Source organism: Protopterus annectens, chromosome 1.part1 (assembly GCF_019279795.1).
Source record: "Protopterus annectens isolate FY-2018-M chromosome 1.part1, PAN1.0, whole genome shotgun sequence".
Classification (NCBI taxonomy): Eukaryota; Metazoa; Chordata; order Ceratodontiformes; family Protopteridae; genus Protopterus; species Protopterus annectens.
In genome coordinates this window covers 844,013,743-844,031,067 of record NC_056726.1, presented here as the reverse complement: position 1 = coordinate 844,031,067, position 17,325 = coordinate 844,013,743, and the positions used below count along the sequence as shown (strand labels likewise).

General features: G+C 39.4%; 1 protein-coding gene across 6 annotated transcripts in view; it reads right to left on the bottom strand.

Annotated features, from left to right (window-relative positions):
• Nucleotides 1-17,325, bottom strand: part of LOC122807733 (long-chain-fatty-acid--CoA ligase ACSBG2-like) — a 1,512,114-nt gene that overhangs the window by 185,960 nt on the left and 1,308,829 nt on the right. For all 6 annotated transcript variants that reach the window (XM_044078719.1, XM_044078754.1, XM_044078736.1 and 3 more), the window contains one exon: nt 9,257-9,474. In XM_044078719.1, coding sequence (XP_043934654.1) covers nt 9,257-9,474 — 218 coding nt within the window. The remainder of the gene's footprint in view (nt 1-9,256; nt 9,475-17,325) is intronic.

The following is a 17,325-nucleotide window of genomic DNA, read 5'->3' as shown; positions in this document are numbered from 1 at the left end:
GGCGCCAAATTCATTATTGTGATTATTGTAGAGAATAAGAAAGTGAGAATGACTGTGATGATGATGAGGCAGACACTCTCTGCGATGAATGTCAGAACACTCATAAGGAAGTGCGGGATTGTGACTGTGAAGTCATAAACCTGGCAAATTTGGGTATTGCTATGCATCTAGATCAAAAACCCATGATAGAGTTTTTGGTTGAGGGACAGAAAGTGGAGTTTTTATGTGATTCAGGTGCATCGCGTACACTTTTGGGTCCAGCAGTTCTGCCTCCAAACTGCAAAACAGATGAGTTTGACCTTGTGAAAGTGGCAAATGGGAAAATCTATAAGGAACCACTGTCTCATCCTCTATTGTTCACAGATCCGCAAACAAACCAAACTGTTAGGTGTAGGGTAATTATATTGAAAGTTTGTCCAGTTAATTTGCTGGGAAGAGATTTGATGCATTTGTTTGGAATAGCGGCAATTCCCACACCTAAAGGCATTGAGGCAAAAAGGTTAGCGAATGGCTTGGTGGTACAGGGAGTACAAGACTTGTTTTACTGGTATAGCCAGGACTTGATTTCAAACAGCCCAGGGAGGGTTGATACAGATTTGATCAACCTAGCTTTAAGTAAATCTAGGAGTGGGTCACCGCAGGTTGCGGTGCACTTACATTGTACAATGTTCTATAGAAAGGCCCCTGGTCCGGATAAAGAATTTGAAAAAGAATTCTTTAAGCACAAACATGCAAGGATAATTTTGAATGATATGTTTTGGGATACGCAAGGTAATACAGTAGTGACCTGTACATTGACCAAGGAAATGAGTTCTTTATATCGCTCAGGTTATAGCCCACATATTTCAATTACTAAAGCGGTGGGGACACATTGGGTAGATTTGGCGAAAAAGGTAACGAATTGGGACACAATTTCCGAAAGTCAGTTGAAGGATCAACAGATCCAGGTACAAAGATTAAATTGGGTAACATGGGCACAACCAAGTGTGCACCTCAGGGATGACAAAACAGAAGTGACATGACAAATCTTTCTAACTCAAGAGGAAGATAGTGTGTTAAGTGCCTTACCTGTAGATTTATGGTCAAAAGGTAAAGGGGATGTAGAAATAAATAGCAACAGTATCACCAAACCAAAGAAAAACAAGCTTCAAAGCAGGATCTGACCAACATAATCCACAGAGTAAACGAGTGCCAAGTGGGTAGTTGCAAGAAAATTTATTGATATAAAGCAAGCGCTTTCGCTCGGCTAGATACCGAGCTTTTTCAAGTTAAAACAAGCGCTTGTTTTATATCAATAAATTTTCTTGCAACTACCCACTTGGCACTCGTTTACTCTGTGGATTACGTTGGTCAGATCCTGTTTTAAAGGGGATGTAGAACTGATGAAAACAACAGGTGAAGTTTGTATAACTCCAAAGTCAGGTTTTAGACCTCGTAAGCACCAATACCCACTAAGTAAACAAGCAGAGGAAGGAATTAAGCTAGTCATTGAGCAGCTAAATCAGGTAGGAATTCTTGTTGAATGCCCAGATTCTCCCTGCAATACTCCGTTGTTTCCTGTGAAGAAACCGGATGGGTCACGGAGGTTGGTTCAGGATTTACAAGCAGTTAATTCGGCTGTGATCCCAAGAGCACCAGTGGTCCCTGACCCCTATACATTACTTAATGATTTATTACCTCAGAACAGATATTTTTCTGTCATAGATATAAGCAATGCTTTTTTCTCCATACCACTACATAAGGAAAGTAGATTTTGGTTTGCATTCACTCATCAAGGTAAAAGATACACCTACACCAGATTGCCAAAGGGTTATTCTGAGAGTCCGACAATATTCGCAGAAGAAATGGCTGCGAATTTAGCTCAGTTTGTTCCCCCAGAGGGAAGCCAGGTTCTGTTGTATGTAGATGATATTTTGTTGGCCTCACCCACGCAGGAAAGTTGTAGAAAGGATACCCTTGCCCTTGTTAGTTTTTTAGCTGAGCAAGGACATAAGGTAAATAAAGAAAAGTTACAATTGTGAAAAGCACAAGTAAAGTACTTGGGTTATTTAATTTCGCAGGCAGGTAGACAATTGGAGAACAAGAGAAAACAAGCAATTCTTGAGGCACCTATGCCCACAACTAAGCGGGAGATGATGTCCTTTTCAGGTGTGACTAATTTTTGTAGAAGTTAGATCCCTAACTATGCTGAGGAAATAGGGCCATTGACCGCACTAATCTATGACACTCCCATGGCAGCTAAAACTGATATACAGTGGACAAACATGGCAATACAGGCATTTAATAGAATTAAGCAATTGATAGCAGGATCCTCTGTTTTGGGATTTCCAAACTATTTTAAGCCGTTTGTACAAATGGTTGATTATAAGGGAGGATATATGACTTTGGTTCTGGTACAAGTACATGGGGATAAACAGAGACCGATAGCTTTCTACTCCTCCAGATTAGATCATGTTGCAAGGGCATTGCCGCATTGTGTTCAAGCTGTAGTGGCAGCCGCCATGGCAGTACAAGCCTCAGCATCATTAGTTTTGTTTCACCCATTACAACTGCGGGTTCCACATTCAGTAGCTACTATACTTTTACAAGATAAAATAACCTTTTTATCTCCTAGTTGACATTTGTCATGTATGACAGTGCTGCTGACACAGCCTCATATGACCATAGAAAGATGTACTACTCTTAATCCGGCAACAGTTTTGCCGACTCCAGAAGAAGGTACTCCACACGTTTGTTTAGAGAGCATTCATGACAAAGTACTTCCCCGACCAGATTTAACGGATATTCCGTTGGTAGATTCTGATCTCGGTTTGTTTGTAGACGGATCAGCAAAGAAAGACACTGTAGGAAAAACACTAGTAGGGAATGCTGTCACCACAGAAACTGAAGTTTTGGAGGCAAAAAGATTGTCAAACATTTATTCTGCACAAGCAGCTGAGTTGGTGGCTTTGACTCGAGCTTGTACCTTAGGGGAGGGTAAGAAAGTGACAATTTATACAGATAGTCAATATGCTTTCTCCACTGTACATGTTTTCACTCAACAATGGAAGAATAGGGGAATGGTTACTGCGACAAGCAAACCAATAAATCACAGAGATTTAATTTTACAGTTGTTAGATGCAGTGCAACTACCACTTCAGATAGCGATATGTAAATGTTCTGCACATACTAACAAGAAAGATCCTGTCTCCAGGGGAAATGCACTTGCTGATATGGCTGCAAAAAAGGCAGCTCAAGAAAATGATTTGCTTTTACATGACAATGATTTAGAGCCTGGACACCTCTTAGACTTAGAGACACTAAAAGTAATGCAAACATTGACAACACAGAAGGAAAAATGTCGTTGGGTAAAATATGGTATCACTCAACAGGATGGGTTGTATAGGGCATCAGATGGCAAAATGGTATTACCCTCAAACCTTTTTAGGTATGCGGCATTGGTTAGCCATGGACCTGCCCATGTAGGAGTACAGACGATGATTCAAACAGTGTCTAAGGTGTTTTGGTGTAAGGGGTTTTCAACTTATGCAAAGCAATTCTGTTTATCTTGTTTATTGAGTGCAAAGTATCATGCTCAGGGGGGAGTTAAAAAATCTCAGCAGGCATTCCCCACCCCTCCATATCCATTCCACACACTCTGTATGGACTTTATTGAATTTACATCCTCAGAGGGGAAAAAGGTTCTGTTTAGTCATTATTGATGCTTTTCCAGTAAAGCACCCAAATGCACAAACAGTAGCTAAGCTTTTGACTACAGAAATAATTCCCCGATTTAGTTTACCAAGACGCATTTACAGTGATAATGGGTCTCATTTTGTTAACCAGATTGTTCAGAAGTTGGGTCAAGTGTTTCAAATTGATCTCAAGTACCATTGTGCTTACCGTCCCCAGTCAGCTGGACTGGTGGAAAGACACAACGGTGTCTTGAAGAGTAAGCTCCACAAACTGATGGCAGAAACACATAGATCATGGACTGCGTGCCTTCCTTTGGCACTCCTGTATATGCGAATCTCACCCTCCTACAAAGGACTTACACCATTTGAACTTTTGTTTGGGAGGCCATATTACGTCCCGAAGTGGCAAGGATTGTTGCCAGCGGAACGTGAGGGGGGTGAGGATCTAGCGGATTATATGAAGAAGCTGCTAAATGTCAAGTCTCTTGTAACCAATAAAGCCTTTGCAGATCCTAGAAATGAAACCTTGTTAAGCGTGGCACCCGGGGACTGGGTGTGGATCCAAATTGTGAAGAGAAAGAATTGGTCATCTCCCAGGTGGGAAGGCCCATATCAAGTACTTATCTCGACACCTACGGCTGTAAAGATCGCTGAGAGGACTTTGTGGATTCATATCACCCACCGTAAAAAAAACTCAAGACTTTTCCTTCTGCCATTTACATTGGTCAAACTCCACCGGACCTCTGAGCACAAAGTCTGGCTACAAAGGGGGATTAGCCCAATAGGGGTTAGTTCGTCTCAAACCCAGTGAAGAAACAAACAGCACGAGGTAGTCCTTAGGGAGGATGGCCATGTTCAACTGGTACTTGAACTGTTACATGATGATGATTTTGGTGGCAAAAGTAAATATGTCCATGCGAGAAGGAACAGTTGCAAGAGAAAAAGGAATGGTGGTGCTGCAAGCGCACACAGGTGTTACTACTGTATTTAAAGTGAAACTTTGTGAAGGAATTTTGGACTGTTCTAAATGGAACAATAATGATTTCTTGACTTGTGCAAAATACTTGTGCAATAGAGACTGTACATCCTGGTCAAATGTTTGGTGGTCAACAGATGTGAATGGATGGGAAACAAGTGGTGCAGTGATATCAGAGAAAGATAAAAGCAGGCAACAAAGAATAAAAATTACGCATTTCCAAGGTACCAAAGTAATTACTATAACCATTGTGTCACCACAAGAAAGTGATTCAGGAGTTTATGGAATCGGAATGTCTCTTCCAATTGGAACTGATCCTTTGGGGACCCTCCAACTTAAAGTACAAAGCCTTAAGAATGCGACAAGTAAAGCAGATTTTGCCTTCACAGAAGAAGAACAATTTTTACTCAAGACTGGATTCGTACACCATAATGAATGGTTATCTTGGGTTAGATATAGCACCTGAGAAGCACATCGTGAGAACTGTGTTTCTTGTGCTGAAGGTAAACAGCAACTAACGACACCCACTGATGCAAGATGAAGGTAAACTAACGTGTTTGTTAAAATTATTCTTCAACAAAACTGAAGATAAATGCAAAAATGAAACTCAGCGTTTTCCAGTCATAAGAAAGTTGAGAAACTGCCTGCAGCGATTTCCTATCCAGGTTCGTATATGTGCATTTCCAGAGATGGCACAGGGAAAAATTATGGCAATATGGGACAGAACTATTGCAATGTTACTGTGAATGGCAATGAGGATCCATTTCTGGAGAACCAAACTCATAGTTTAGCAGACGTATGGTGGTTATGTGGAGACAACAAACTCAGATCAACGCTTACGATTCCCTGGAAGGGAACTTGTGCACTTGTAAAGTTAATTCTGCCATTCTACATTTTCCCAGTTCCAACAAGCAATTTTGTAAGAGAAGCTGAAATAAAGCCGAAGTGGTTGAGTAGGAGAAAAAGAGAGTCACCGAAGCAATCCTTCGATAACGGTGTCTACATCGATAGCATTGGCGTACCAAGAGGCGTACCTGATGAATACAGAGCAATAAACCAAATAGCAGCTGGTTTTACATCCATCTTTGTCTGGATTCAACCTAATAAGAATGTGGACTGGATCAGCTACATTTACTATAACCAGCAGCGTTTTGTAAACTATACCAAAGATGCATTGAAAGGAATTGCTGAACAACTAGAGGCCACTTCGCAGGTGGCATGGCAGAATCGAACTGCGTTGGATATGCTCCTGGCCAAAGAAGGAGGAGTTTGCAGGATGTTTGGGACTTTCTGTTGTACGTATATTCCAAACAACACTGCGCCTGACGGAAGTATCACTCAAGCTTTGAAAGGTTTGGAAATGTTATCCGAAGAATTGGCAGAGAACTCTGGGGTAAATAATCCCTTTACAGACTTTCTAAAAGCGTGGTTTGGAAAATGGAGTCATCTCATCAGCAGTTTCCTGGTGTCCATTGGAGTCGCTGTGGCTATCGTGGTGGTATGTGTTTGCTGTTGTATACCCTGTATCAGAGGTCTTTTACAAAGACTGGTTGATACTGCTGTTACGAAGACGATGTACCAGCAATTGCAACAGACTGGTGAAAGTGAATACATTGAAATGTGACTTTTTGCAAATATTTTTGAAGTTTAAAAGTTTGTCTTGCCAATGAAGTAATGTATGCAAAGAAAAACTTAGTTTTTACCATATATTGCTGAAATAAAAAGACAAATAAAAAGTGTTTTCAGGGGGGAAATGTTAAAAGAAAAGTTTTAAAAACATACTGTTATTTGTCTTTTTCCTCTTCTTGCAAAGTGAACATGTTATTTGTTGGGATATGCCTATCAAAGATGAGCCTCATCTGTGAACAAAATGCAGCACTGCTTATGAACCTGAATAATAACTGTTTTCTGCTTTTCAGAATAAAGAGACTTGGTTATAGCTTAGTGAAGCCTGGGATAAGGACACACGGCCGAGTAAGAGTTAATTTACTAAAGCAGGCTGTGTGTCCTGGAAAATCTGAGCTACCATTGTTGAACTGAACATTCTGTACTTCTTGAACATTCCGCACTAACTGTTGGTTTGAGGTAATTTTTGATAAACATGTTTACCACAGGTGTTTTTCCATAGCCAACTGTCAACGGTCAGAAATGTAACAAAAAGTTGTTTTGCTTGCAGTATAAAAGTTGATGTCAGTAAACAAGATGACCAGAGGAGGAGATCATCTTGGCCAACATGATGTGTAATCTGGTTAGCTGCTAATAAAGAAGTTTTTCATCACCTGAGGCAGATGTGACTCGTCTGAATTTTTCTTCTGACAATAACCACAAAGCCTTCTTTAGCTATGTTAAGAATCTAAGTGGCAACTCGCAGATATGCACTGAACTAGTACAAAATAGCACAAAATATGCTGAACCTACTGATATTGCCAACATCCTGGCAGATAGATTCAGTGCAAACATCACCCCCCCTCTCACCTCCAAAAGGGCCAACAACAATCCCGGAAAAGTGTAGTGTCCCAAAAATCACAGATGCACAGGTGAAAACAGCCCTTTCAAAAGCCAAGAACACAGCGTCAATGGGAACAGATGGTGTCCCAGGCTGTGTTTTGCGCGAACTACAGAATGAACTAACCCCCCACCTAAGCACGCTGTTCAACCTCAGCCTCGTCACAGGCTACATGCCCATAGAATGGCGCACAGCAACGGTTATTCCTCTCCACAAAGGAGGGGCCACAAATGACCCTGGTAACTATCGCCCCATAAGCCTGACTAGCCTGGTCTGCAAGGCTATGGAGCGCATCATCATGGAACTCATTAACAAAGACATTGGGAACCTCCAAACACTTGACCCGACCCAGTTCGGCTTTGTTATAGGCAGATCATGCCTACTAAACCCGGTTGACTTCTTTGAGACAGTCACCAAGGCCATAGATGAGGGAAAGGTGGTTCACACAGCCTACCTTGACCTTGCCAAGGCTTTCGGCACCATTCCCCATTCGAGTATTACAGAAAAACTCATCAGCCTGAACACAAACCCCTATGTCACAAGATGGGTTGCCAACTGGCTTACAGACATAACTCACACAGTAAGAATAGTGGGCTCCAGGTCCGACTTTAAACCAGTCACAAGTGGTGTCCTGCAAGGCTCGGTCTTGGGACCCCTACTGTTCGGCCTATACTTCTCAGAAGTACAGGCAAACACAGCAGGACTATGGCATGTTTGCCGATGACTGCAAACTGGGAGCCATAATTGACTCTCTGGTTGACACAGACATCCTCCAAAAGGGCATTACTGAGACGGACACCTGGTGTCAAAGTCATGGCCTCAAGCTAAATGCCAAAAAATGCATAGTCATCCCATTTGGGAAAAACAAAACACCCACGAATTACCACATAGTTGGCAGCCCCCTTAATATAGAAGAGGTAATAAGAGATCTGGGGACCCAGGTAGATAGTAATCTCTCCCTTGACAATCATATTGCCAAAGTAGTTAGGAAATCCTTCTATGTGGCCCATCTAATTACTAAAGGGTTTGCATCTAGAAATAAAGAGGTTATAGTGCCCCTCTACTCATCACTCATTAGACCCATCATAGAGTACAATGTCCCATTTGGGATGTACCTCACAAGACACTTCCATCAGCTGGAAAGACCACAAAAGTACCTCACCAAGAGGATTATTGGCCTCAAACATATGTCCTATACAGCTCGACTGAAAAAACTCCTTCTGTACTTAGTGGCATATCGCTTACTCAGAGGTGATCTCTGCCTGACTTACAAAGCCATGTCCAACTCAGAATTGATGGACATGCTCCACCTAAAGAAATCCAAGTCACTGCGATCCACACTCTCTAGTGAGCTAAACCTCGTCACAACAATAAATAGAATATGGACGGATAGATTCCTGTCACAGGGACTCCCCATGCTTTGGAACAAAATTCCAAACTACATTAGGCAGAGCCCCTCACTAACACTCTTCAAGAGAAACCTTGATGAGTGGATGGGTAACAGAAAATAACCCCCTGGGATCACTTAATTGGCTCTGCTTGACAGAGGGTCAGTTAATAATCAATGGGGCGGTGAAAGCCGACACACTCTGGCTAGGCTTATAAATGCCCTCGGGCAGATAGCCTAGTACCTACCTATGAACATAACCCAACTGTATGAAAAAAAATCCACTATAAACAATTTTCATGCACATTTCAGCAGCTAAACTGCATTTCTCATTATACTTTCAGTTCAGTAAACTATTCAAGTTAAATTATTCTTCTGACTTTTACAGTCAGTGCTTCAGTCATGAATGAGCAGCTCTAGCAGTGGTATACTCAGAAGTAATATACACTATAGGAATCAGCTTGAAAATGCTGGAAAGAGTTTGCTAAAATATTAGCTGTAAGTGTCAAACATAGCTGCCAGTACAGCCCACAGATTAAGAATTCTGTAAATTATATACAGAGCAAACCAGGGCTTCACTTTCATGGCCACTACAGGTATATGGTTACTTATACTAACTATTCAATTAATGGACTGAGGCAATTTTTAGTAATTGTGCTCTCATTGTTAACAGGGCAGAGGAGCAGGGGCTCAATATAAAAATATATACGTACCCTTAATTCTGCCAGTGATGTAAAGGAAGTCTTCACTATCATGTTTGCCCAGGTCCCCCGTGTGAAGCCATCCATCTTTGTCCAGGGCTTCCTTAGTTTTGTCCTCCATATTCAAGTAGCCCATGAAGACGTGCCTTCCCCACATGCAGATTTCACCATTCCCTTCCTCATCAGGCTTGTGAATTAATGTCTTGCAACCTGGTACCACCTTACCACAGCTATGGAAAAGAAAAGGCAATACAATCAGCCAGTCTAAAAATCCTGACAATAACACTTCTCTCATGCAAGATTTAACACAGCTTTTAGATAGTTATCTGTTCATTAATCATGGACAGCATATAGGAGATGGCTATTTTCATTCAGCAGTACCTTTCTTATTTAGTAATTTATTCATTTATAATTTGCAATAGGCAAGGCCCATTTACAGAAGGGACCCCAGTGAGAAATGATCCACTAAAAATGCACAACATAGTAAATATCAACAATGTGAAAAACAAGTACAGTGAAAAGTTAATTGTATCTTAAAGAACTCAGAGAATTAATTAGTGATGCTTTAGCATACTAACATTAATTATATCTAAAGAAGGCCATAAGATGATGTGCTGTGCTATTATTAAATTGTATGAAGAATATTAATTATAACAGTGAAAAAATGCATTTGATAACAGGAAATGAAAAAATGAAAACTAATGCTAATCACTATTTTTACCGACACATCAATCTATCTGAAACTGTACATGAAAGACAGTTTTACACACATTCTCAACAAGGAATCAAAGAAACAGAAATGGATACAGGTGAGCAGAAACACTGCATGAGGAAACTTTATAAAACAAAAGTAGTCTGAAGAATTCCTGTGAAATCCTAGACAGAACATAAGTCTAATGGATTAAAAAACAGCCTATTAAGATACTTATGTTACAGTAGTAAGAGACAACAGAATAAACACAAGACACAAAAAGCTCAAAAATCAAAAATGCACATCTGTTAGGTAATTGTAAGACAGGTACACAGAGTCCAAGAAAACTCAGTGGACAGGCATTTCCAAGGCTTAATAATGACGCTTTATGAGATGGCACACTATGGACGTGGAGTCTACTGCTATAGTCTAATGGTTGGGATGTAGATGAAAAGCAAACAACATACTCAAATCCTAACTAAAAGTAATCTATGATTTAGACTCTGTCACATTGTACTTAAAATGGCAGTCAAAAGGGGCTGTACATCTACTGGATTAATACATGCAAAATTACAGGAGTCAGGTACTGTAATTACTTCTTCAGATGAAAATGAGAGTCATTTTAATACATGCTGGGAAAGACATCCGTAATAACTATAGATTACTGTTAGCAGTCCACTTATATTCTCACCATTCTTAGTTTTTGGCTGGGCCCCAGATACAAGAAAGCCAGTCAAGGATAAAGAATGCAGACTGGCATTTAGAAAGTCTTGGGGTTTGCCACAAGTGCAGTTGTGGCTATGTACAATATAAAATGTTTGACTGATTCAAAAAATATGGACACCTAGCAGCAAACCATTTACACTCTGCATTCCATAACGTCCCAAAATGCAATTCCTTCTCCAAAAAAATAAAAATTAAGTAACACTATCAATTGTTTTTACTTGTATAATGTATGCCTTTTTTGACATTTTAATATCTTTATTTCATTATTGCTTAAGACATAGGCAAACATACAACACAAAAGAAAACAAACCACATCAACATGTTTCCAGTTACATTATACATCACATATGTTCTTTTTTATAACTATCGGTCCAAAATTACATACACTGCTCTATTCCTGCCTTACCTTAAAACCTCACTCCTCCTATTTAACATTATTCTGCATGTATTGTTCCCATAATTTCCATTTATTTCTATGTAATTTGTTCCTTCCCTTTTCTAAGGACCTCACGTCCAGTTCTTTTATCTCTACTACAACATTCAGTACTTCAAATGCAGTTGGTTTAAACTTTTAGCCACATTTTCACTAATTGCTTTTTTGGCAGCTACCAGAATTAAACATTACAAATCATTACTTTGTCTAGGTAATTCAGATCCAGATCATTGTAATTTGTCACTAAAACATCTAAAAATGTGATCTGTTCCGCATGATAGTTAACTGTAAATTGTATTCCCCACTTATTACCATTTAAATGCTATAAAAGTTAGTCACTACAAACAAGGATTTACCAGAGTCAGTGACAAATTGCAATGCACATTGACAGGGGACCTTTTATATGGCTGTGTACCATGTGGACACTGTGTACATTGCCCAAGGCTGGCCAAATCCAAACAGTTTACTAGTAAAAATACAGGAACAGTATTTGATAAGTTTTTGGCAAGCTGTGGTACAGATTGGGTTATCCATCTTGACACTTGTTCCTGTTTAGCATTCTAAACAAGACAAACTTCTCGACCACTTAGGATATGTATATCGGAGCATGTCAGTAATATTAGGAACAAAAGACTAACCAGTGCTCTATGTAAACATTCCCTGGTATACACCACTGCCAATTTTAGATTTATAATTAGAGACAGAATTATTGGGGACAGGGTTAATAAAACTGGTTGGCACGCTATACTCAATAATAAAGAAAAAAAGTGGATTATTAAGTTAGGTGGCTTGCTTCCACCTGGTCTTAATGAACAATTATAACCAACCAATCAGCAGGTCCTCTGCTTAGAACATGTTCTATAAAAAGGGCAGGGATTTATTTGGTTTAAAATTCACAATGAAGAAGGCTTTGTGTTGTTTCAGCCGAAACCGGTTTGTTTTTGCTTATATGACATGTTATATTAAACTTTGAAATTTCTACATAACACCACTGTGTGCTGGCCTTGTGATTTCTTATTGAACTAAGGTTTATTTGGGGCTGTGCACTTGCCATACTTGCAAAGGGCTTGTTCTGCTAACTCAAACTCCCAAAACATATATTCCCAGTTACTTCTTTCTTCCATATCACACCTCCAACATTTGCTATCTACCCGAGTGCGACGCCCCTGCACTGGCTCATTAATCAAGGAGCCTCAATCCTCACCACTGGCAATAGTGGGGGATGTACACAATGGTAGGATGACAAGTACACACACACAGTAAAGTGCAGTTTCCCTTAAGAACACACAGAGACCTCAGTCATTCTGGGGCACATTTCTCTCTCTTTATCCAGATCCCCAGTAAGACTCCCCACCGGCACAGCTATAGGGTTGAGATATGAGCTGAGTGGCCAAGCCAATACCTCCAGCACCCTCTCTCTGTCCAACCAGTGTTTTGTGTCCCTGTCCAAGTAGCTGACACACACACACACACACACACACACACACACACACACACACACACACACACACACACACACACACACACACACACACACACACACACACACACACACACACACACACACACACACACACACACACACACCTGGGAAAGGCTGGCACAGGTTTACTAGCTATCCCCCCCTTCTGCCCAGACTGTAAGGTAGGTCCAGCTGCCACCAGCCACTACTTAACTATCTCAAGGTCCTTACCAAAGGGTGTCCAATCCTACTGTGTAATGTTACTATTATTCAAATGGCAGTGTGACCAAGCAAAGCTATTGGAGTGGCCTGTACAGTGTCACCAAACAGATATGCAAGTACTCTCAGAGCTTAAATATGTCTCACAAATATCAGTCACAAAGATAGGTTTAAATATATTTAATAATAAAAGAACAAGACAATATTCAGTAAATCTAACACAGTTACTTCAGAGTTCAAAATCACAGGAAGTATTTAAAACAACATTGCAGGACAGTCTCAAATAAATAAATAAAACATCTAAACTAAATCTTTACTATATTTCTAACTATAGCTAAAAGAGTTACTATGCCCTAAAAAAACTTACTTACAGAGCAAGGCAAGTACAGATGTGATGAGTGGATGTTCTTGCTAGATCCAAGGCAAAATACAAAATGCACAGTCTCTCTCTGAGAGAGTTCTTAAATTAATATCAAATATTACTGCTTGGTTAACTTGGATGACACCGCTTTTTGTCACATGACTTCAGTTTCCAGGCTAAAACAGAAACTAACAGAATTTAAAATCTCTGTGCGAAGAATACATATCCTTCAAATGTTTGCAGTTGCTAGAAGACATAAACAATAAAACACTTACAAAACAATGCAGAAGGCACCCTAGTTCTAGACATCATGTCTCCTTGCTGCATTGAAACTAACTTTTATAACACAATCGTAAAACAATTTAATTTCAACTTATTTTCTTGAAGTTTTGCAAGTAAACTCTATGTTTCAGTTTCTACTATTAATAAAACATACATTTGCACCGGTATATAGTTTATATACATTTCTGTTCTTTTCCAGTAGGGTACACTGTGGACACATCCTTGAAGCTCAGTACTGTACAAACCCGGTTCAACACAAACTTCTGTACCAGTAGTTTAATATACACATAACATACAGTAAAATAAAAAGTGTACACACTCCTGTTAAAATGCCAGGTTTCTGTTATATGAAAAAATGAGACCAAAATAAATCATTTCAAAACTGTTTCCGCCTTTAATGTGGCCTATAACTTGCACAATTCAATTGAAAAACAAACAAATCTGTTAGGGGGGAAAATATAAGAAATAAAAAAACATACAATAAGCTGCTTGCATAAGTGTGAACACCCTTAAACTAGTACTTTGTTGAAGCACCTTTTGATTCAATTACAGCATTTAGTCTTCTTGGGTAGGAGTCTATCAGCATGGCACATCTTGACTTGGCAATATTTGCCCACTCTTCCTTGCATAAGCACTCCAAATCTGTCAGATTGCGAGGGCATCTCTTGTGCACAGCCCTCTTCAGGTCACCCCACACATTTTCTATTGGATTTAGATCTGGGATGTGGCTGGGCCATTCAAAAACGTTAATTTTCTTCTGGTGAAGCCATTCTTTTCTTGATTTGGATATATGCTTGGGGTCATTGTCGTGTTGAAAGGTGAAATTCCGCTTCATCTTCATCTTTCTAGCAGATGCCTGAATATTTTGAGCCAAACATATCTGGTATTTGGAACTGTTCATAATTCCCTCCACCTTGACTAAAGCCCCAGTTCCAGCTGAAGAAAAGCAACCCCAAAGCATGATACTGCTGCCATCATGCTTCACCGTGGAGATGGTGTTCTTTTGGTGATACAATGTGTTGTTTTTGCACCAAACATACCTTTTGGAATTGTGGCCAAAAAGTTCAACCTTGGTCTCATCAGAGCATAACACATTTTACTCCATGTTTTTGGGAGACTTGATGTATTGTTTTTCAAATTTTAGCTGGGCCTGGATGTTTTTCTGTGTAAGAAAAAGCTTCTGTCTTGCAACCCTACCCCATAGTCCAGACATATGGAGAATACAGGAGATTGTTGTCACATGTAGTACACAACCAGTAGTTGCCAGAAGTTCCTACAGCTCCTTCAGTGTTGCTGTAGCTCTCTTGGCAGCCTCTCTGACCAGGTTTTGTCTTGTCTTTTCTCAATTTTGGAGGGATGTCCAGTTCTTTGCAAAGTCACTGTTGTCCCATATTTTCTCCACTTTGTGATGACTGTCTTCACTGTGCTCAATGGTATATCCAATGCTGTGGAAATTTTTTTGTACCCTTCTCCTGACTGATACCTTTCAACAATGAGATCCCTTTGCTGCTTTGTAAGCTCTATGTGAACCATGGTTTTAGCTATAGCAGACAAGTGAGTAAATGTCAGGAAAATCCTTGGGGTTAATCAGAGTCTCTAACTGATGGCAGGGGTGTACCCAAGAAGACTGAATGATGTAATTAAAACAAAAGGTGCTTCAACAAAGTTTTAGTTTAAGGATGTGCACAATTATGTAACCAGCTTATTGTATGTATTTTATTTTTTATATTTTTCCCCTAACAGATTTGTTTTTCAATTGAATTGTACAAGTTGTAGGCCACATTAAAGGTGGGAAAAGTTTTGAAATGATTTATTGTGGTCTCATTTTTTTATATCATGAAAACCTGGCATATGAGCCTTAACTGTGTAGCTATAAAATATCCCTTCAGATTAGGTAATCCGAAACCACCTTTTTCCTATTGAAAGGATCAACATTATCCCACTTAACCCTTGCCCTCCTCCCCTAATAGATAAATTCTTTCAGCTCTTTATTAATTACTGTTGACTGTTTCTCCTCTGGCTGATGAAAATATGCCTGACCTGTATATAAAGCTAAAGGGACTAAAAACATTTTCATAGCTTGTATCTTACTATCCATATCCATAAAACGAGCTTCCAGTTTCTCAGTTTTATATTATATTTTGTTTAGTCATATATCCTTAGCTGCCATAACAGAAACATTTTTAATCCATACACCTAAATACTTCATCTCATCATGCCCCCATAAATATTGGTATTGTTGAACCAATTCATGTGTGGGTACATAATTTAAGGCTATAGCCTTTGTTTTATCCTCAGTGTTATATCCTGAAAAAGACTAGAAACTGTCTCAAAATATTACACAACACTGAGATATCCTTTTCTGAATTTATTAAGTATAAAATAATATCTCAAATAAAGCCAGCTTTCTTGATTACCACACCAATTACATTCTTGAATTAATGAGACCCCTGCCTAGTTCTCTGTTTGGACACAACTTATCAGACAGGAACCTTCCCACTTTAATTCTCGTCTACAATCCTTCATATATCCTCCTAATTAACCTTATTATTTTATCAGGGAATGGAAATGCTTGCATTGCCCTACTCAAAAACTCCCCGCTTACACTGCTGAATGCTTTCTCTGCATCAAGACACACCAGCAACAGAGGTATTTTTCTTACATTCTGCTTCCCTCTGGATTACCATTGTTCTATTAATGTTGTCAAATGTTTGCCTATCCTCTACAAAACCACATTGATCCATCTCTCTCTCTATTTTGGCAAAACATTTGCCATTCTTTTAGCTAGTACAGATAAACACTTTATAATCATGGCTAAACATTAAAATGGGTTTATATTTTATTTAGTTTTATTTAACATTTGTTGACTGAGAAAGTCTGACTAGGACAGAGCCTATTTTCAGTAGAGGCCCAGGGAGAAACGCTCCACATGCATGACTTTGGAATGTGGGAGGAAACCGGAGTACCTGGGGGAAACCCACTCAAATGCAGGGAGGACATGCAGATTCCACATAGAAGGCACCCCAGCTGAGAATCAAACCGGAGAACCTCTTGGTGTGAGGCAACAACATTAACCACTGCACCACTGTGCCACCCATACATATGAAGCTGGGTTTGATGGGTCTTTACCATCTTTAGGTATTACAGCCACCACAGCTTTCTTCCAGGATGTTGATGCTTCCCCATCCATTTAAAATACTAATAAACAAAACCTTCTAAATCTTTATCACTTTCTTTACTCCTAGCTTCCAAGCTTCCATAGGAATACCATCTATTTCTGGGGGCTTTCCTTAAGATTGGTTGTACATCATTTTTATCTCATCTCCTCCTGCCTTGTTAATTTTTGAACCTCATGTACCTCTAACCATGGCATATTTAATGATTCCATAAACATTTCCATTTGTACTTTTTCTTGATTTGAACATATCTCTACTTTATACAGATTTTCATAAAATTTCCATAATACCGCTTATGCCTCTATCGGATCTCTGGTTGTATTCCTTTTTGTAGGCTCCCTAAGCTTGGCAACAACCCTTTCTACTTTCTGTTGACTGAGCCATTGTGTTAAAGTTTTTGTGCTCTGGATTTATTATCAAAAACCAATTGCTTAATGGCAATCTTTGCAAACTCATGCATACTGTAAAGGTAGTCCCTTATTTTCTCTTTGTACTCTGCAATTGCTCCTCTTCTTGTTCTGTGAGATTCCCCCTACTCTCCAATAGTTTTAACCTTTGTCAGTCCATCTAAATAATTCTTGTTACTTCTTAACCATAGCTCTTTTTCTTTTATGACCCTATTTTTAAATTCCACTTTAATTTTATCCATCTCCCTATCTATATTTTCAGAAGAAATTTCTATCTTTTGTAATAATTCCCAAATAATTTCAACTAACTTATTCCTTAAATTC